General features: G+C 38.5%; 1 protein-coding gene across 2 annotated transcripts in view; it reads right to left on the bottom strand.

Moving 5' to 3' along the window:
• Positions 1–23,070, bottom strand: part of FAM102B (family with sequence similarity 102 member B) — a 74,759-nt gene that overhangs the window by 29,690 nt on the left and 21,999 nt on the right. For both annotated transcript variants that reach the window (XM_032487237.1, XM_032487236.1), the window contains exons 2-6: positions 22,007–22,127; positions 14,633–14,662; positions 10,425–10,541; positions 8,896–8,942; positions 22–125 (exon numbers count right to left, since the gene is read on the bottom strand). In XM_032487237.1, the coding sequence (XP_032343128.1) occupies positions 22–125; positions 8,896–8,942; positions 10,425–10,541; positions 14,633–14,662; positions 22,007–22,127 (419 nt within the window). The remainder of the gene's footprint in view (positions 1–21; positions 126–8,895; positions 8,943–10,424; positions 10,542–14,632; positions 14,663–22,006; positions 22,128–23,070) is intronic.

Genomic DNA, 23,070 nt, shown 5'->3' with positions numbered 1-23,070 from the left:
CAGTAAGTGACACATCCATACCTGCTATCCCAAGATGAATTTTGAGAGTCTCTCCACCTTTTCTATCTTCTTCCAGAGATTCGGACTCACCAGCAATTGGTATAGACATTGATGTAGAAGGAGGCCTGTAAATAAACATTTCTGGGGATCAGAACTTGCTTTATGGTGAATCTGAAAATTTGAAATACTGTTACAGACTGGTTGTGTAGTCAGTACACAGTCTTAGGAAGGTGCCCGTTGATTTACCTCTTTGAGGATGAAAGTGATGAAAATCAACACATAATATATGAGCATCCTCAACACTTGAGTAAAATTCACTGGGAAAAAAAGGGGTTTTTACACAACAAAAATTGGGAGACCAGGAAGGCCACTACCTCCATGGAGTCGGGAAAAGAGAGGAGGTGCGGTCCCAGAACTGTTGGTGGAGGGGACTTCAACTGTCAGCTCAACTCTCAGGCCGGGCAGGGATGGATGTGTGAGGCGAAGGCCGGCACAAGCCCCATTGTAGCCGAGGCTGGGGGCGGATACTTCACATCTCCTGCTCCAGTGCCTAAGATCTCTTGTTGGCTCCATTTACCTCTTTTTTTTTAAAAAATTTTTTCATTGAGTTATAGTCAGTTTACAATGTCGTGTCAATTTCTGGTGTACAGCATAATTTTTCAGTCATATATGAATATACATACATTCATTTTCATATTCTTTTCCACCATGAACTACTACAAGATATTGAATATATTTCCCTGTGCTATACGGTATAAACTTGTTGGCTCCATTTACCTCTAAATAGTATCCATGGTTTTATCCTCTGCTGTCTTTGTAAACAGTCCACCTGCCCCAGGGAGAGTAATAAAGAGCCCTAGTTGTTTAGATTTGATTTTTCAGGCTGGATTCTCTGGGAGGAGGTGATGGGTATTTTTCAATAGCTCATTCAAAGCTCCTATTTTCCTGTAGAAGCTGTGAAGCAGGCAGGGGCAAGACTGAGTTCTAATAAGAACTTTTTTTTTTTTTTTTAAGAAAACATCCCTAATCTTTTAAGGTTGGTATCTAGAGGAAAACCAGATCTTCCTAGAGACCATCCCTTGGTGACCTGAAATAAAGTAGGAAGGTGTGAAAGGGGGATCGTGAAGCAGAGCTTTTATGTGCCAATTCTCAAAATGTTACTGTATTAGTTCCATGGAATCCTTAGGCTATTCAGATCCTTGGGGATATAGACATTTAAGATTGCCATTAAACCTATTAACTGACAGATTATTCCTATTCCAGGATCTCCTAAATTCCAAAATTGGATATCCTATTGTGATATTTAAGTATCTGCACAGCTGAACTCATTCTTTCCTCCAATCTGTTTTCTTCTTGTATTCTCCACCACAATCCGAAAGTCACCAAAACCAGAATCCTACATATTGCCTCTGTCGCCATACAAAAACTCTTAGAACTAATAAATGAATTCAACAGGGTAGCAGGATACAAGATTAATATACAGAAATCAGTTGCATTTATTTACATTAACAACAAAACATAAGAAAGATAAAGTAAAAAAAATCTTGTTTAAAATTGAGTGGAAAAAAAAAAAGAATAAACTACTTAACCAAGGAGGTGAAAGACTTTGAAAACTATAAAACACTGATAAAGGAAACTGAGGATGATTCAAAGAAACGGAAAGATATTTCATGCTCTTGGATTGGAAGAATTAATATTATTAAAGTGGCCATACTACTGAAAACAATCTACAGATTTAAAGCAATCCCTATCAAGATACCCATGACATTTTCCACGGAACTAGAACAAATAATCCTAAAATTTATATGGAATCACAAAGACCCAGAATTGCCAAAGCAATACTGAGGAAAAAGAACAAAGGTGGAGGTAAAACCCTTCCAGATTTCAGACTATACAAAGCTACACTAATCAAAACAGCGTGTTACTGGCACAAAAACAGACATACAGATCTATGGAACAGGATAGAGAGCCCAGAAATAAATCCACACACCTAGAGTCAGTTAATTTTTGACAAAGGAGGTAAGAATATACAATGGAGTAAAGACAGTCTCTTCAGCAAGTGGTGTTGGGAAAACTGGACAGCAGTATGTAAATCAATGAAGTTAGAACACTCCCTCACACTATACACACAAATAAACTCAAAATGGGTTAAAGACTTAAATATAAGACAGGACACCATAAATCTCCTAGAAGAGAACATAGGCAAAACATTCTCTGACATAAATCCTAGCAATGTTTTATTAGGTAAGTCTCTGAAGGCAAAAGAAATAAAAGCAAAAATAAACAAATGTGACCTAATAAAATTTAAAAGCCTGGGCACAGCAAAAAAATGAAAAGATGACCTATTTGTGAAAGATGTGACTGACAAGGGGTTAAATATCCAAAATATATAAACAGCTCATACAACTCGATACTGAAAAAACAAACAACCCAATCAAAAAATGGGCAGAGGAATTAAACAGACATTTTCCCAAAGAAGACACACATGGCAAACAGGCACATGAAAAGATGTTCAACACTGCTAATTATCAGAGAAATGCAAATCAAAACTAAAGTGAGATATCACCTCACACCAGTCAGAATGGTCATCATCAAAAAGTCTACAAATAATAAATGCTGGAGAGGGTGTGGGGAAAAGGGAACTCTCTTACACTGCATGTGGGAAGGTAAATTGGTGCAGTCACTATGGAAAACAGTATGGAGGTTCCTTAAAAAACTAAAAATAGGGCTACCACATGATCCAGTAATCCCACTCCTTCTCTTTCAGCAAAAGATGAAAATTCTTAATTCAAAAAGATACATGCACCCCAATGGTCATAGCAGCACCATTTACAACAGCCTAGACATGGAAACAACCTAAGTGCCCATCAACAGAAGACTGGCTTAGGAAGACATGGTGTATATATACAATGAACTATTACTCAGCCATAAAAAGAATGAAATATTGCCATCTGCAGCAACATGGAAGGACCTAGAGAATACACTTAGTAAAGCAAGTCAGACAAAGACAAATATTACGTATCACTTATATGTGGAGTCTAAAATAATAATACAAATGAATCTATATACAAAACAGAAACCGACTCATAGACATTGAAAACAAACTTACGGTTACCAAAGGAGAAAGAGAGGGATAAATTAGGTGTATGGAATTAACAGATACAAACCACTATACATATAATAGGTAAGCAACAAGGATTTACTATATAGCACAGGGAATTATGTTCAATCTCTTGTAATAACCTATAATGAAGAAGACTGAAAAATATACATAACTGAATCAGTTTGTTGTATATCTGAAACTAACACAATATTGTAAATCAACTATGCTTCAATTAAAAAAAAAAAAAGTCACCAAAACCAGAATCCTAGATATTGCCTGTCTCCTTCCTACTCACTTTTATCCATACCCAATCAATTTCCAAATCCCACAGACTCTCTCTCAGTACTTTTCCTATTCATCATCTCTTCTCCACCTCCACTAATTACTTGCACTTGGCCTTCGCACCCTTTCCTGGGTGACTGTAAGAGTCTCCCAACTAGTCTGCCTACCTCTATTCCATGCTACCCTCACTGTGCTCTTTCTGAAGTGTGCATATGCACATGTTACTCTGACTTAAATCACTTTAATAGCTCCTTTGGGATAAAGCTCAAACTCCTCAGAATGGCAATACAAGGCCCTATGCAGTCTGACCTAGACCTACCTCTTCAATTACCAAAAGCTATAATTTTAAACAACATAAAGCAGCTTGGTGGGAAAAAAAGGAAAACAAAAACCCTACATTCAATATTCTAGAAGAAATACCAATATGTAAAAGAAATACACTTACAAAGAATGGAATCTCTAGTCAGTTACGAATCACTAATCATTGATGGTGACTCATGCCTGCTTGTCTAAATTCTTATCTTTTTAATACCTGCTCCTTTGTTTTTCCTTTCACAAGTGTCCTGATTAGTGTCTCCCTCCCTCTACCTCTTAGACCTGTTTTCCACCCTTCAGAACTTCCAGCCTGTGGCCTCTGCCCTTTCTCTCTCTCCATCAGTCTCCCTCTGGCTCTGCTCCCTCCTGTCCAGTCTGACTTCACAGCCACAACACTCTGAGCAATACCTTCAGTTTGGTGCCCTGTGCTCTGCAGTCTCAAAAAATCTGAAGAATCCCAATCCTTGATAATTTCAGCCATCTGCACTAACTTCTCTATTCCTGGGGCAACTAACCATTATGGAGAAAATTCATACTGATATTAAGGCAAATTTAGAATAAAAAAATTCCTAGCGAATTTTGGAGTCTGAAGTCTCCCAAGTCACCTGAGACAACTGAGCTGTGTGGAATAAATAGTCACTGAGTGCCCACCATGTGCCACTTTTTTAATCCTATTACCCTTTTTGTTCTGAAAATGTTTTTATATCCCTTATCAGAAACTGTTTGATGTAGCCCCATTACAGAAGGAAAGGGATGGGATTATTTTGTTTCAATTTCACAGTAATGTTAAGAGTATGGGAGAAACGACCTCCTAAAGCGACACTACTACCTACAGGGTATTTCATAAATATTCTTTCCACGCCCGGTCACACTGCCATAAACTTGTACAAGCTTCCTGCAATATCTCTACACACCTCCTGTGCTTAGTGATTTCCTGTTCATCCTTTAAAACCCAGCTCAGTGTCCCCCTCTCAGCGAAGATCTTCCTGGTGTTCCAGGAAAAGGAGTTAGGGTCCCTATCCTCTATGCCTCAGTGACATCATGCGTTGTATGTCTGTCCCCAACGCCAACAGAGACTCCTTCAGAGCAGGCGGCTGGTCTTACTCAGCTTGGTAAATGCCAGCACACGGCAGGCAACCAACGCACACGCAGTGAGTGAGTGAGTCCTGGGACCCTGGACAAATCAGTTCCTTGACCTCTGAGCCGCAATGTCCTCACATCACGGAGTTGATAATATTCACATTACAGAATTGTTCCAGGAATTAAACTAGGTGACAGTAACAGTCATTAAATCATTTTGGCAAAGGGTGATTTCCTTCCTTCTGGAATAGTAATGCCCCAGAGCCCTAGCTCCTCAAGAGGGTTACATCACCCCTAGGTCCGCTTTACCAGCAGACAATTAAATGCCAGCACAGTATATAATTTCTCCTTCAAAATCTCCTTTTTCTTCATCGGTTCTAGCGATTGGCTTTCTTCTCAGAGTCAGCTTCATTCTTTTATAAAGAGCCGGTGGCTATTTTAAGAGTTGAAGAGAAATACAAAACAGAGTTCAGGGCAAGTGGTTGGTTAGAGGTTGGCTTACCAGCTGTCTTCATAAATACTGACTTTAGTATAAAATTTGTGTTTCTGAAAAATTGTGCAATCTGAGTCACAGATCTGCTCATATAGTATCAAAACTAGAACTTGACTCTGAGAATGCTAAGGATCCACTGTACTCTGTTTCTCTGGTAGGTTTTTGAAAACTTTGTATCATGAAAAATTTAAAGACAGACAAAAGCAGAGAGAACAGTCCAATGAACCTCCCTAGCAGAGATTTACATCTATGGCTTACAGACAAACACTTAGTCTAAGTCACTCAATTGCTCTGTGCCTCAGTGTTCTCATCTGTAAAAGGAGAACATGGATTATATCCATATTTTTGAAATTGGCTTCCTGAAGCTCCTTTAGGCACTTCAGGGGGTAGCAGGATTCTATACCTTTTCCCCCTTAATAGAAAAATGTTATATATGGGATTCATAATATATTTGTGCAAAGGACTTTTGTGGCTAAATATTCTGGAAAAAAAGTCACCAGATCAGACAACTTCCAACGCTCTTTTCAGCTCTGAAGTACTGAGATTGTACATATTTGATAATACACTGAAATAGCACCTGGTAAAAGTAATTTACTTTTCACATTAGCAGTTCAAATATTTTTCCATTCAGTCCGTACTCAGTATGAGAAAGTGCACTGACGGGTTAGAGCTGCTCTTTTCCCACTGACAGTTGCACAATTTCAGGTATTCAAAGAAAAGAGAAAACTAATATTGGGGGTTTGATTCTCCTGAGAAATACTTTTGTGTCTTGGGGTTAGGTAAAGTTTGTTTATGCTAATGAGTTATGAAAGTCTTTCTCTATAACTCTAGACTCTCAGAATTACATTTGTGGAGATAACACAGAACATAAGATGATCTATTTTTGAGCTCTTCAGTATCTGAGTTTCATAAATAGATAAAATGGCAGAGAAAGAGCCAGAAAGGGAACATTCATAAAAAGCTCCTAAGGAGGAATGCATTTTCTTCTACTAAATTTTGCTGCTCATTTTCTCATTTCACCCTAAACTGATTCCACCAGGAAAACATATTGTTACCTAAGAAGCAAAAACTATTTAGTCCCAAAAGAGTAGGAAATAAAGAAAGAAGCCAGGAAATCATGTTTTGAGAGAAAACAGCACAGGAAGGCTAAGTTATAGGAAAATGCATAATTTTAATCAAGAATTGATTTGTGTTATATATATATTTTTTCATCTTTATAAAACACCGTATGTACGTAGAGAATTATATGGATGTTGCTATTAAAAGCACGAAGCTAATGCATGGGGAAGTAGTTGTTTACCTTTCTATCTTTTCTCTCAGATATTTAAATAATATCTGATTAAGTTTCATTTTAAATGATTAGGTGTCATCAAGATTGCTGCAGGCATCCTACTGCCTTTTCCCATACTCTCTGAGAAGACTTTTAACACATCTTTTCCTCTTTCCTCAAACCTCCATCTCCATTTCTTCCATCCTTGCTCTTCAATGATAACTTTGTTTCCTGTATCACTAAGAAATCAGGAGCAATTTGAAAATAACCTCCGTACGTTTCCTTTTCTCATATAACTGCATCTGTAGCCATATTCTCTGCCCTCATCCCTCTTGACAAGGACACTGTTCTAGCAACTGTCCCTTTTCTCTTCTGCAGTACTTTTCTCCTTGTCTACTGGACCATTCGTATCGGATACAAGTACACTGTGCTACTTCCCATGTTAAAAAACAAAAAGCTGCCCTTAACCTCATAGCCTCTTTATATTTATAACTACATTTTTCCTTTTTTTTTTATAGTAAAACTCCTCCTAATTGTTTATACTCACTGTCTCCAATTTTTCTCTTCCAAAATTCTCTTTAACTCCCTCCAATATGGCTGTAGTCTAAAAGCATTCCACCAGTGCTTGTCAGAGTCACCAACGGTCTCTATACTGAAAAATGCAAAGGTCAGTTCTCAGCCCTCGCCTTCCATGACCTCCTTAAGCAGTGTGTGACATAGCTGATTACTCCCTCCTTTTTGAAACACACTCTTCACCTGGTTTCAGGACCATAATCTCCTTTGGTCCTTTCCTCTTTGTCTCATCGGTGGCACCTTTGCTGGTTCTGCCCTATCTCCCCAGCCTCTAACATGCTGGAGTGTCCCACATCTCAGTCTTTTTTTCCCCCTCTTTTAAAAAAATTTATTTTATTGAGGTGTCTTTGATTACGATGTTGTGTTAGTTTCAGGCGTACAGCAAAGTGATTCAGTTATACATATACATACATACATATATATTCTTTTTCAGATTCTTTTCCATTATAGGTTATTACAAGATATTGAATATAGTTCCCTGTGCTGTAGAGTAGGTCCTTGTTGTTTGTCTATTATATATATAGTAGACACATCTCAGTCTTTTGTTCTTTATTTATACTCATTCCCTCTAGGTCATTTAATCAAAGCTCATGGCTTTAACTAGCATCTATGTGCTGCTAATGTCATGATTTCCAAACTTCTGTCTCCAGTCTGGCCCTCCCCAGTGAACCCTGTGGTGATATAGTCAACTGCCTACTTAAAATGCCTACCTGGATGTTAAAGGGGGATCTCAAATTTAACACGTCCAACACCCAAGTTCCCAACCTGTTCCTCTTATAGACTCTCATTTCAATAAGTTTACCCCACTCTTCTAGTCACTCAGGCCCAGACCATACATTACTGAGACACTCTCCTAACTCATCTACCTATTTCTGCCCTTGGCTCCCTCATTGCTCCTCACAAATCATCTATTCTCTATCCACCAACCGTAAGTCTGATCATTTTACTCCTCTGTTTTAAACCCTCCAGCAGCTTTTTATTGCACTCAGATTCTAAGTGGCCTACGAGACTATTATTATAATGGCCTACAAGACGCTGTCATCTGATCTCACCTCCTGTTACCCTCATTCCCTCTGTTCTAGACGTATTGGGCTCCAGGTAGCCACCTGAACATGCAAAACACACTCCTCTCTCAAGGCCTTTGTCCTTGTTTCCTCTGCCTCAAATGCTCTTTCCCCAAACATCTGCAAAGCTTGCTTCCCACCTCCCTCAGGTCTCTGCTCAAATATCATACCCTTTAACAGGAAGGACTTTCCTGACTAAATAAATATAAAGCACTCCTCCCCACCGTGGCCCTCCTACCCTGCTTTATTTTTCTCCAAAGCACTCATCACCATCTTTATATTATATATTTACTTGTTGGTTTGTTGTTTATTTTCCTCTTAGAATATAAGCTCCAACATGTCAGAGACTTGATCTTTTTTTTTTTTTTCCACTGCTATTTCTCTAGTGTCAAAATTAGGGCCTAACACATAGAAAGGCACTTAATAGGTATTTGTTGAAGAAATAAGAAAGTCCACAGAGATCAAATTAAAAATTTTAATTTGTATAATTTCACCCAAAACCTGAAGATGACAAAAGACCCGTAGCTTAAGTAATTTAGAGTGTGCAGAGCTTGTCTGGTAACTTCTATGAGGGTCAGGTCAGTGTCCTGGGAAAAGAACTATTCCTTTGCTGATATTAGTCCACAACACTACAAAATACGAATGTGAAAATTCAAACAAACAAATCACTACTACACTCTCAGATAAATAACTCACTCGCTGAGCATCAACTTACGTTTTAAAACAGGGGTCACCAGACATCAGTTGCATACTGATCAAAACCTAAACATAAGAAAAAGAAATACTGTAATTATAAAAGATCTTGCGAGGAGAAGCCATGTTCTGCTAATCTGTGCACCCTTGACAGTACCTGGTCCAGTATTTTCTATTTAGAAATAGACAGTATTACATAAAACGATTACTGAATTGGGTTATTTCCAGTACTGAATTGCTGCTTTATACAGACATAGGTTAAAAATCATTTTTAACACTCAAAACTTTGTATCTGCAAAAATCAGGGTGGAAAAGATGGAAACAGAAAGCAAGTGCTTCACCAGGAACGATCCTGTGGGTGTGCGCTGTTCTGGTCTATTTTATCTGTCTTTCCTCCCAGATTCCTGTAGTGTTTAAGCGTCTGGAATGTTTCCCTCCAACGTGTTTGGCATTGTAATACTTCCAGGGGTGCCGGCTGACGGCCTGTGAGAGTAGAATGCGTCTGGCCTTTGCTCGCGATTTTGGACCAGCATCTAAAGCTTTGCTAACACTTTAAAAATGCTGCTATTCTCAAGTTGCTGGCTGCCTTTTAAGAACCAGCCCTAGGATCTTACTATGTTCTTCTGGGAATGATAATGATAATGGTAATAATGACAACCTTAGCAACAGTCACGATTTGAGAATTTATTCAGTGCCGGGCACAAGCTAAGTGAATTTGAAAACTGTTAGGTTACAGGGTAATTCTTTGTCCACTAACTTCTGACATTCAGTCTTTATACAGAATTACTTTCCTTTTTCCAAAATTAAAAAATTTTACTTTTTAATTGGGGGAGGTAATTTTAGGTTTACTAGTTTGTTTGTTTGTCTGTTTTAACCAGAGGTACTGGGAATTGAACCCAGGACTTTGTGTATGCTAGGTATGCACTCTTCCACTGAGCTATACACTCCCCCTATTTTCCTTTCTTATCATGAGATAACTTGCTATAATGGCGTAACCTGACTAAAATAGAGCAAAAGGTTTATGCAGTGAGTTGTACCAGGTGCAAGGTACTTTACCAGCTCTCTGAAGTGTGTATTCCCTGTGCGTTCGCCAGAATACATGGCTGCTGAAGGTACTTGGAAAAAGTAGGGCAGATGTCCAAAGTGAGTTCCACCTGTCACTTCACTTGTTGGGCGAGAGCCCAGTGACTTCTACGTGCCCACCACAGCTGCTTTGGAAATCACCTCTTGGAAGCCGTAAACATTTTAAACTGTTCATTCAAGCTGCTCCTTCCTCTCAGTGAGCCCTTTTGCTGTGGTGGTTGTGTGTATTCTTCCCTAAATGTTCAAAGCACCAGAGAGCACCTCAGAACCATGAAAGCGAACATCTGCTCCTTTTCAGTGCTTCTGTGATTTGGAGAATTTTCTCTCCTAGCTGGTGAGTATTTCAGTGGTGTGGTCAGCTTATGATCTCAGGATTGATTCCCATCTTGCCCTTGACAATATATACCTTTGCTTATTTAAAGGCAGAGAATCTCATGTGTTGACATGCAAATCTGGAAACGTGCTTACTTTAAGAATGGAATTATCCTGTCTTGTATTTTTGGTGTCATAGCCTTCCAGTAAACAGCGACGAGTGGTATTTCCTGATCCAGCAAACTCTGCCAGGTTTAGATCTGCAAAGCCCAGCTATGAAAAGAAAGAGAATTATATTAATAGAATATCTACTAGGCTTCTATCATATTCTCTTTAAAATAAACATTCAACCCGTGTGCTCTATCCAAGTTGTCTCAAACTTCAGTCATTTGCAACTTAACACTATCTGTTTAATTCTTTGCTTAGTATGTCTTAAAAATTGGCTCACTTTTTGTAAAAATTTATTACCTATTCTACTCTTGCCTTAAGCAAAATGAAATCACAGATCTGACGTGCTAATATAACTGTTATAACTGTTAATGTAAAAATAATGCGTATTAAACACCTGGAAATCAATGCAAGCAGCAGTGGCGCTCACGCTGCACTACGCGAGATACTAGCAGCCCAGTCGTGGTCAGTTGTGTACAGAGAAAACTGATCAGTCTCGCCTCCCCCGGTTCTGGTCTGGCTCTGTTTCCAGTTAACCACTGGCGACTGCAGATAGTTGCAGGTTATTAAGTTCTCACTCTCTGCACAAGAACTAAGTGATTTAAGTGTATCACATACTCTCTTTGGTACAAGCTCCTTCTTCTTCACCACCTTCCACAACACTTGCCTTGCTGATACCCCTTAGAGCTAAATCTCTCTTTATGAAGCTTTCTTCCTTCCTTCCCTCACACCAACCTTCCCTGCTTAGTTACCCAGAAGCTCAGCTCAAACCATTCCTCCCTCTTATTACTACCTAAGTTTGGTCCCCATTTTCTGCAGCTACCAAAGATTGCCCTATGATCTTTCTTCTGTTGCTCAGTCCTATGATGTTTCTCATTTCCAAGTGGTACAAGAAATCATCCCCCTTATATCATTATTTTTTGAACAAACTAAGTCTATTCTACATGACTAAGTGTATATAGTTTTTTATTAACAAAAAAATGTTTTGAGCTAGTAATTAATTAAGCACATCTCCCTGAATACATAATAAAAAGTATTATATACTTCAACGCTGCTGTGTTTTTAAGTTGCCTGCTTTAATGCTTTAAAACATGCAGTGGGCACATATGAATGGCATTCAAGATAGAGATTTTAATTGTAGGCTGGAGCATTATTTTGGTGGTTTTTAACTGGTACAAAAAGGATGAAGAATAAGAAGTTAAGAGACCAGCTGAAGGGCCACAAGCTCCAAATGAAGTAAGTCAGAAGTACGTCAAGCCACAGGTAACATCTACCTGATCTTCACATGGTCACTCTGGTCTTAATGCCTCTTGCAGGGGTCCAAGAGATCAGCAGAAAAGCCTGGATATGTCCAGGGCAAAGTCACATCTAAATGAACATGTGAAGACTCAGCTCTGTGATCACACGTCATCCACATGCTCTATTTCATACATTAGCCTTGCTCTTTGAACTTCCAGCACCTCCTATTCCAACTACATTCTTTGCTGATGCTTTGCTTCCTATTTCATGCAGAAGATAAAAGCCCTCCAAAGAGCACTGGATTTCCACAGGCTCCGCCCCCTGCCTGCCGCCAGCCCTCGCCTTCGCCTTCCCGCTGGCTGTAAGGGAACTGGCCGTGCTCCCGTCCCAGGCCAGCCACTCTCCTCTCACCCAGTCACTGCTTCAGGGATTCTTCCCTCTCTTGTGCATTCCGGAATTTCCCTCTCTCCTGGATCATTCCCACCAGCGCGCAAACGTGCTGGATTTTCTCCCATCTTAACGCACAAGAGGAAACAAGACCTCACCCTACACCTCTCGCCGGCCACCTTTCTGCCCCTCTTTGTAGCACAACTCCTTCAAAGACTCGTCTGTGCTGACAGGCTCTGATTCCCGCATGCACGGCCCCTCGTCAACTTCATTCCCCCTGCTCTTCTCCTTATTTACTCTTGCAGCCACAGGTCCTTTTCCATGAAAATGCAAAGACCACCTCAAAGCCTTTAGCTTGACACAGCCTCTCTTAGATCTTCTTACAGCTTCCTTCCTCACACCATCCGGGTCTATGTTTGAATGTCATCTCTCTAAAGGGGCCTCCCCTGATCACTCTAAAACACACCTGCCTCCTCCCTTCCCTCCCCTGCAGTTGTCACCGTCTGTCCTTTATCTGCTTTATGTTTCTCCTCAGTAGTTGTCAGCACATCATATATATAAACATTTCGTATTTACTTTGTTTATTGCCTGTCCCCTCCCCCAATCCTCCTTTAGAATTTAAGCTCCCCAAAGGCAGGGAGTTTTGTCTGTTTTGTTCACTGTTGTGTCTCCAATATTTAGAAAAGTGCCAGGAACAATGCCTGGCACATGGGAGGCAGTTAACACATTTATTGAATAAAAAACAGCCCTCTGGCTTATCATCCACTGTTCATAGCATCACTATTTACAACAGCCAAGACATGGAAGCAACCTAAATGTCCAACAACAGATGACTAGATAAAGAAGTTGTGGTGTGTGTGTGTGTGCACACACACACACACACACACTGGAATATTACTCAGCCATAAAAAGAATAAAACAATGCCATTTGTAGGGTGTAGATGGACTTGGAGATCATCATACTAAGTGAAGTAAATCAGAAAGAGAAAGAAAAATACCATATGATATAACTTATATGTGGAATCTAAAAAAAAAGACACAAACTTACATGAACTTTACAAAATAGAGACAGGCTCACAGACACAGAAAACAAACTTACAGCTACCAGAGGGGAAAGGGGGTGGGGAGGGATAAATTGGGAGTTTGGGATTTGTAGATATTAACTATTATATATATAAAATAGATAAACAACAAGGTCCTACTGTATAGCACAGGTAACTGTATTCAATACCTTGTAATGTATATATATGTATTACTGAATCACTATGCTGTACACCAGAAATTAACACAATATTGTAAAACAACTGTACTTCAATAATAAAAAAGAACTTTATAAAGAAAAAAAAGGGAGAAATCAAGAAGATTTGTCAATCACAGTACAGCCTGCTTTTTTTTTGCCTAACCACCATTCAACACCCTCATATTCCTTGCTAGCAAGTCCTGATTTTATTCAAGGGTCCACTCTTAGCTCATCCCTGTGCACAAAGAAAGTAACCCAACCTCTCGCTGATTGTTAAATTGTGATGAGTCTAAGCTGACCATGGCAATCCACTCCTGATGCCCATGACTGGTTTAGGAGTAGGCATATGATCCAATGTGGACAATAAAAGGTATGGGGAAATCCTCTGAGGGCCATCTAGGAAAAGTTTTCTCACTCAAAGCAAGTCATAGATGGAGATGCAGCAGGATTTTGTTATACGTGAATGTGCTGACTAAAACTTTAGCAGCCAGTCATCCGGTGACCACAAAGGGAGCTAGCCAAGGTCAAAGCCATCGCATAAAGAATATGAGAATAAAAAAAGAAAAGTAACCTGGGTTCTTGATGATGTCCTTCAGCCAGTGGACTGACAAATCCTGGAGCAGCTCTATTTCACATCTACAGCTCTATCTCATACCTACGTGTTTTGTGAGATTAAAAAAATCTCTGGGTGAGGAGGGTGTTTTGTTACTTGGAGCAAAGAGCATACTAATTGACACTGCAATCAACTAGTTTCAGGGAGTTAGGTGGATTTGATGGCTGAAGCTAGTGTCCTGGTTCTTGGCTTAGATGACTAGGATTGATGGAGATACCATCAAAGAGACTGGAAATAAAAGAGGGTATGTGGGTTTCTGGTAGTAGCATTAATTATTAATTCCTTCTATCTAGCAAAAAAGTGAGGACATTCATTAGTCATTCCATATAGCTAGTAAAAGTATAAAGGACGGTAGTGGCCATGTATATACAGAGCACTGAGAGAGCACAAAGGGGGTCCTATTCCACTGGGCGTTGGGTAGGACTGAGAATACTTCACAGGGGAGACTGAATTAGCAGTTGCTATTGTTTAATGCAAACCAGAAATCATCTTCTGGTAAGGAAGCTGAAACTTAAGAACATCATCCCATAATCAGCACTTAGAAAGAACATGCCTATAATTTATTGTTGGATCCAACTATTCAATCTCCGAGTTGCTTTATTTAAAAACAGCCAAGTTTGAACAGCAATTAGAAAAGCAAACCATTTAATTTTTAAGCTTATAAATAGCAATGAGTGATGTTACAAATTTCAAAAGAGTTAAAGAACACTTACTTACCTTTGCATAAGCTTTTCCACCTTTTAATTCCTGTCAAAGATAGAAAACACTATGAGGATATCATATGACTAAAGACTTAAAATTAAACATTGCAAATAATTCTGAAGTAGACATTTACACACTGGCAAGTACAGACTAAAATTATGATGATCTTAAATACAACTATTTGTATGTCCCCTGACTCCAACACATGACCAGAATTTTAATTTAGAATTTAACTTAAATCTAAAGGAGACAAATGGTGGGAAGATGAGCTGATATTTAATCTATTTGTGGAAGGTGAAATTGCCAAGTGTCCTGGACACACTGCAAGAACCTGAATCACCAAAGAAAGGTTAAACACTTATTTAGTTAAGCATGTTAATACACTGGACAAAGATTTCAGCAAGAGTTGAAACTCCTACTCCAGAGACAACCACTGTTACCAATTTTTAGGAATTACCCGAAAGACGCTATATGGATATATAATTTCCCCCTTTTACTCAAATGATAGCACATTATAAACACTGTTCTGTACGTTACTTTTTCCCACATGGCATTCCATGGTAGTACAGCAGAAGCTCTCTTATCTAACTCTTATCTCATATGGACAAGACTGGCAAAAGTAAAAAATAATAATAATATACAGATGTCTTAACATTTTACTTTAAAATACATAACTTTACATTAATTTGCCAAATCTCTGGATTTAGGAAACCACACAGATGTGAGAATTAAGTGTTAAACACTTAGAACATTGTCTAGCACATAGTATACATGCTCCGTATATGTGTTTGCCATTAAAATCAGGGTCAAACTCTCCTCTCCTCATCCACTTTTAAAAATGTGTTTGCTGAATGGAGTTGTCTCTTGTCTTTCTTTCATAAACTAAATACGACAATGCATAATCTACCATTTCTATTTTTAACGTGGTGAATTTAAATAAGTTGAGAAGTACTCTAAGGTAAACTTTATTGTTCATGAATATTTGCTACCCCTCCCCTTCCCGGCCCCACTGGTCAGGCTGGGGCCATGCCGCCAAATCTACTCCATTACGAATTACCACATTTTCCTTTACTAGGTCATTGTTATAGCCTTAATAGCGCCTTTAATTAAACAACGCAAAGACAAAACTTTCTCCAGATGATTCTACCCTCTTGTAGCTACTTCTTCTCTTTGCTCCCCTCTACAGCCAAACTCTTCAAAAGACTCCCCTAAATCTGCTGTATCCCACTCTCTATTCAATCTACTCTAATTGGGCTTCTGCCCTCATTTTCCCTCTGCGACAGCTCTTAAGATTACCAATAATCTCCATCATTTATTAAAGCCAAAGGCTCTGTCTTATTTAATTTCACAACAGCATCTGACAGGCTTGGCGGCTCTGCCTTTCTTATATCTTCTTTTCTCTAGACTTCTGTGGTGCCATAATCACCTAGTTTTACTCCTACCTCACTGGCTGCTCCTCACTCTCCTTTGCAGGACCTACTCCTTTATTTGACCTCTGTGGAAAGAATGCTAGTTGTACCCTAACTATCCATTCTCCCCTTTTCCACGGTAATAGAATCCTCTATTTTCAGTTGGGCATTAGCTACCCAAAATAAAGTAATTGACTACATTTTTCCACTTTCTTTTTGTACTATGGCAGTGCAGTAAGATCTGGCTGAAAGTATACAGAAGTGATGTAAATGAATTCTTGCTCCTTCCTTGTACTTGCTAAGTAATTTTATTCTACCTCTAAGTGTTAGAGTGATCTAGGATTTGGTCTAGGGTCTCTTGTCTCCTCTATCTACACTTTCTCCCTGGCTTATTCCATTCAGGTCTATGGCTTTAAATAAAAATTGTGTGCTGATGACTCTCAAATCTTTATCTCTAGTCTGAACTTCTCCCCGAGTTCCAAACTAGTATTTTAAATACTTACTTGACGTCTCAGGGACACCTCAAATTTAACATGGCTAAAATAGGCCCACTGATCTCTGTTTACAATGCCCCTGAAATTGCTCCACTTAGAGTCTTTGTTATTTTAATAAATAGCACGATCATCTACCCATAAGCTCAGGCAAAAAGTCTAAGAGTTATTCTCAATTACTTTCTCTTTTCCCCTCATTCACCATATCCAATCCATTAGCGGGAGGTCTACTTCCAAAATACATCCTGAATCATACTACCTCTGTTATAACTCCATGCCAAAACATAAGCATTCCACATCTGAATTATCTCAAGCACCTAAGTGGTCTCTGCAATTCATCCTTTACATAGCAGCAAAAGTGATCTTAGAAGATCAGGTCTCTCCTTATTAAAATCCTCAAAATGATTCCAAATATAACTGGAATAAAATCTAAATTCCCATAAGGCCCTACCTGACTCAGTGTCTCCAACATCATCACCAAGAACTTTCCCTCTCCCTATTTTCCATGTTCCAGTCAAGCTGGTCTTCTATATTTAAGCATGCCAGATTTGTTGTTTATCTTGCATGAGGGTCATGGTATTTTTGAATTTGTGGCTTAATGTCTTTCATCAGTTTTAGAAGATTCTCAGCCACAATCTCTCACTTTTCCTTCCAGGGCTCAAATTATTTATATATATCTATGTGTATATCTATCTATCTATCTATCTATCTATCTATCTATCTATCTATCTATCTATCTATCTCTATTTATCTATATATCTATATCTCAGATCTTTATACTGTTTCCCAAGTCTTACACTCTGTTCTGTATATTCGACTCTTTTTCTCTCTATGATTTAGCCTGGATATTTTCTTTTGCCCTATTTTCCAAAGCTTTCTTCAGTTGTGACAAATCTGCTGTTAAACATATCTGGTGACATTTAGTTTAATTTACTTAGCTTTAAATCTTAGTTAATGTATTTTTCAGTTCTGGAATTCAATTTGATTTTTTAAAAAGTTTCTAGTTCTATAATTTCCCATAATGTTCAATCATTATAATTTTTATAACAAGTTTGTCTTAGACCTTCTCCAAATCTGTATCTTTTGTTTTTATGATCTATTTTTCCTTTTGGTTTTGGTCATGTAGTCATATCACTCAGTATGCTTGGTAACTTTTGTGCACGATGATTTGAAGAAATAATTTCAGGCTCAGAATAATGTTATTCTCCTCAAGAGAAGATACACATTTGCTTCTGGCAAGAAGTACAGTCAGGATACACCGTCTTCATCCAAGCAGCAATTGAGCTGATTAGAAGCTGAGTTTCAGTCTTAGTAAGGGTCAACTGATAGCCACTATCCTCCTCCTTCTAGGCTGAAACTCTTAGTGTGTTCCCAAAAAGCTTGAGGTATTTACCAAGGCTCCTACTGTTGGTGGGCCCTGGACTCCACTGTTTTTGTTTGTTTGTTTATAAATGGAGGTGTTGAGGATTGAACCCAGGAACTTGTACATGCTAAGGCCGCGTTCTACCGATGAGCTATACCATCCCCTCTGGAATTTATTCTTGTTCCCTTAGTCCTGTAAAATTGCCAGAATCTCAGCTCAGCTTCTTAGCTTCTCCATCACTGCTTTTGGCTCAGCTCCTTAGCTACTGCCTATAAATTAGTAAATGCTTTGAGGGCAAAAACATTGCCAAATGTCAGGGTCATCTCTTTACGCTTCCCTTGTCTATTATTGTAAGCCTCTTAAATCCTTACTGCCTTGGCAGCTTCTGATGCCTTCAAGCAGCTATTTTTAATATTTTATCTAGCTTTTCTGGTTGTTTTCAGAAGGAAGGGTAGCCTGTAGCAAGCTAGTCTATTAATTTCAGAAGCATAAACACCCAGGTTTATTATAATCTTACAGCCTGTTATGGATTGAATTGTGCTCCCCCAAAAGATATGTTGAAAACTTAACCCACAGTACCTCAGAATATGACCCTACTTGGAAACAGGGTCTTTACAAAGGTAATCAAGTTAAAATGAAGTCCTATTCAATGTGACCACTGTCCTTATAAAATACAGGAAATGAAAACATAGGTAGACAAGCACAGAGGGGAGATGACATAAAGACACGGAAAAGATAGCCATGTAACCAGAGTGATGCATCTACAAGTCAAGAAAGGCCTCAGGCTAGGAAACTAGGAGAAAGGCAAGGGACAGCATCTTCCCTAGTGCCTTTAGAGGGAACATGGGCCTGCCGACACCTTGATTTTGGTCTTCTGAACTCCAGAACTGTACAACAATAAATTTCTGTTGTTTTAAGCCGCCCAGCGTATGGCACTTCTTTACAGCAGCTCTAGAAAACTAACAAAGGACCTTTTCATCTTCAGGTCTGGGACAGTTAATTTTGTGTCAATTTGACTGGGTCACAGGGTGTCTAAATATTTGGTTAAACATGATTTCTCGGGGTGTCTGTGAGGGTATTTCTGGATGAGATTAACACGGGAATCAGCTGACTGAGTAAAGCAGATTGCCCTCCCCATTGTGGGTGGGGATCCCCCAGCCTGTTAGGGACATGAATGACAGAAACAGTGGAAGTTGAACTATCTCTGCCTGTTTGAGCTGGGACATGGTCTTCTCCTGCCCTCAGACTAGGACGTATACCACCAGTGCTCCTGTTTCTCAGGCCTTTGGACTCCAACTGGAACTACATTACCAGGGCAAACTGTGGGACTTCTCAGCTTCCATAAATTTGAAGTCAGTTCCTTATAATAAATCATATATATACATATATGTATATATATCTCCTGATTCTCTGGAGTTCTGACTAATGTAACATCTTACTCCTTTAGAACAGCTTTTTCCTATTTCACTCATTTTACATAGGTGCCCCCCCCTTCAAATGTTATCTTTCAGAGCAGTCTTCACTAACCCCTCTCTCAATTTTCTAGAATGATGTCTTTTCCCTAAGTTATTCTCTGTTACCTCATTGTATTTGATACATAACACTTCTCACTATCTAAAAGAATCTTACTTGGTTACATGCTTACCATCTTTCCTGCCACTCCTCCCCTAACTGCAACTAGAAAGTAGAGTCCCTGAGGGCAGGAACTCATCCCAGGCCACCACTGTCTTTTCAGTGCCTTAGAAAGTACCTGGCACATTGCAGGCACTCACACACTTGCAGTCAGCCTTCCCTGTGTCCTAAGCAACAGAGTACATTATCAAACTTCTGAACCTTTGTCAAATTTACAGGTAAAATAGTATCTTATTTGTAGTTTTAATATACATGAGTGAGACTAACTTTTTATATGTTTAAAAGCTATTTGTATTTTCCTTTTTGTGAAATGTATATTGTCTACTTTTTTTTTTCAAAAGTTGTTAATCTTTTTCTTACTGATTTATTTGAAGGAATTCTTTCTATACCAAAAATATTTGTCCTCTGACATTATTTGCAGATATTTCCCCGAATTCCTGACTTTTTAAAGGTATTCTTTGTAATGCAGAAAATGTTTATAAAATTGAGTTTTACTAATTTTTCTTCATGGGATCTTACTTTTATATGATAGGGTAAGGTAGGGTAAGTTCAGTAAATACTTTCATTTACTAAGCATGGTAAGAGAATGCTAGCGGTTCATCAATATCCATTCTCTCCTTCTTTAGTGGAATCTGATAGCCCCTCAGCTAGAGACTACATTCACAGCTTTTCTCCCAGTTTGGTGTGGTCATGTAACCAAGTTCTAACCAGTGGGACATGAACAAAAACCATGAGCACCACTTTTGGGTTGCCCTAAAAAGGAATGCATTTGTTCTCATGAGGCTTTGTCTCCTTTCTCACACGTGGAGAGAGAACGAGGCTGGAGCGACTTCCTTGGATCTAAAGATGGGCACCATACAGTGGAGATGGCAGATCTGCTCTCCAAGCCCTGAGGGGACCCCTTGGCTTTTACCCAAGAGGGACATAAACCTCTATTTTGTTTAAGTCATTGTATATTTGGGTCTCTGATTCAGTTACTTGCCGTATATGCCTTAACTAATACACCAAACTTATGTAGTCTGAGGAACTGGTTTACTTCAGATGAACAAGCCCTATCCTACGTAGCAAAAAAAGAAAAAATTAAAAAAATGAATTCTGAGTTATGCTTTACTATAAATTGGTTTTATTTTCTTTTTCTTAAAATTCAAAGACTGACAGATCATCTTTCAAACATCATGACTAAGACTAAAACTCCATTTAGAAAAAGTTTCAAATTCAGAGCCTCAGCAGGAATTAAGGCAGAAAGGGAAGAAAGTAGGATGTATCTCAACTAATCCTAGTAACTCCATGGGGAAATTATTATACCTTTATTTGGATAAGGAAACTGATTTTTTAAAAGTCAGAAGGATTGCCTAAGGTTTCACAGTTAATAACTGGCATATCTGGGATTCAAACCCAGGTCAGTATGATGCCATATACAATTTCACAGCATCACCCTTCCTTTAAGGAAGGCTCCATTCAATTATTGCTGCTACAAATGACTATTTTAGAGGTCTATTTTCATTAGAGGCTTAAAACCTATAAAATGTATGTATGTGCTTATGTTATGTTTGAACTGAATAATTTAAGCAATATAAGGGAAATTAGTGTGTAGTCACATACATACATCATAGTGTCCATATCAGTTGATTCAAAAAGCAAAATAAGAAATCCTTAAGTACAACCTTTTATCCAATACAGAAGGGTACAAAACCAGAGTGGAAAAGAACAAGGCAAGGGATTCCTGTTTTCATCCTGAATACTTCTCTATTTATTTTTTGAACTTGTATATGTGTTACTTTGGTAATTTAAAAAAAAAGTATATAAAATTTAAAACATAAAGTTTACATTTTAAAGTCAACACTTTAATTCACCAGTAGTGGATTCCTAATGGATTTCTCTTTTTCACCCAAAAAAGGTGGGATCACTTACTTATATATGTATTAAGTTGAACCGATTTGTGACTGCAATTTTTGTAGATGATTGGTAATAAGCTTCAAATTACTATGTGGAAAGGAAATATATAACAAAGAAAACATGGACTTAGAATCAGAAACACTTGTGCTTAAGTTCCTACTTTGCCATTTATTAGGTAAGTGAATTTGGGCACGTAACAACCTCTCTGAGCCTTGGTTTCCCTGAAAATGGAAAAAATAACACCCATTTTCAGATTTGTTATTAGACACAAAATACGTAAAGTCCCTAAAACCAGTGCGTAACAAAGAAGAGGAATTTAGTGAATGACATGATATAAACATATTTAGCCCCCAAACTAATAAAATAATATTAATACCTATATGTATAGTGATAATGTGATGAAGGTTTTTCAATAATATTTTAATTTATAACTTTGGATTCTCCCTCTTGTCATACTAATTTAAATTATTGCTGCAAGTGTGAAGTGAAATTACATGTACCAGTTCTAACAATAAAGCAGAGCTAAATAAAGCGCATCAGTGACTATGGAACTAATTCTGGTTTCTGAAAGCAGAGAAGTAATAGGCTATTTTTATACCTTCCTCACAGATACTCTGTAGATACAAGGGTCCAGGATGCCTGTGGTGGCACTTGCACTCATTTTGCACATAAATGAGAACTTCTTCCTCCAGTGAACACAGTTTGCTTGCACCACCTCCCTGAAGGGGAAAAAAAAAAACCCAAAACCAGTTAATTAACTATTATTGATGACATGTTAGAAAGCACACACTCTTTCACTCAAGTCTATAATATAAACATGATATATTAAAAGCCAATATTTAGAAACAGTGAAACATGAAGAGAACAAATTCCTAACAATGTGATCTGAAATCTTTAGAAGGTTTTAATTATCCATAGGAAAATGAAAAAAAAAAGTGAATTTACTTACCGATTTAATCAATATAAACTGATGCTTCATTCATTCAGCACACAATACACATTTGTTTATAGTAGGTGTGATGAGTATGTGGTAGGTGATTAAAATATGAAGATGAAAATGACAGTTTTCTAACTGTATAGGGCTTATAGTTTACAGTTAGTGTAAGAGACAGAAATATAAACAAACACTTATTCTGAAATGAACTACTGCACAGTCTCACACCTATTCCAGCCATGAGAGCAACAGCATCTACCGTCTATGGACAGCGTATCACATGCTATTGAATCTCACAACCACCCCAGGAGGCATCCTCCTCCCTTTACAGGTCAGGAACATGAGGCACAAGGAGAGACGTTAACTCAAGGATATTCAGGTAGGAAGCAGCACAGCTAGCACTCAAACTGGGCTCATTTGACTCAAAAGCCCACTTGTCTGTTTTTTCCAACAACTCTGCTCTTTCAAGTTTCCAGGCCTTTGTATGTGCTGTTCCCTCTACTATCCTCTTAGAAAGGAAGGATAATTATTCCTCTAACATAGGAAGAAAAGAAAGACAGTGCGCAAAAATAAAGACAAAGCTGGAGAAAGCAAAAGGGAAAGGCAAGAGAGCCCAGGTTAAACGGTTTTCATTTTCTCAGGAAAGTGTAATAGGTGAGGTTACTGCTGCAGGAAGACAGCGGCTAATGGGATGGTGAATGTGACCATCAAGGCTGAGGATGGTGAAT

The sequence above is a fragment of the Camelus ferus genome, chromosome 9 (assembly GCF_009834535.1).
Source record: "Camelus ferus isolate YT-003-E chromosome 9, BCGSAC_Cfer_1.0, whole genome shotgun sequence".
Classification (NCBI taxonomy): Eukaryota; Metazoa; Chordata; class Mammalia; order Artiodactyla; family Camelidae; genus Camelus; species Camelus ferus.
The sequence above is the reverse complement of the archived record's forward strand: the minus strand, read 5'-3'. Positions and strand labels throughout refer to the sequence as shown.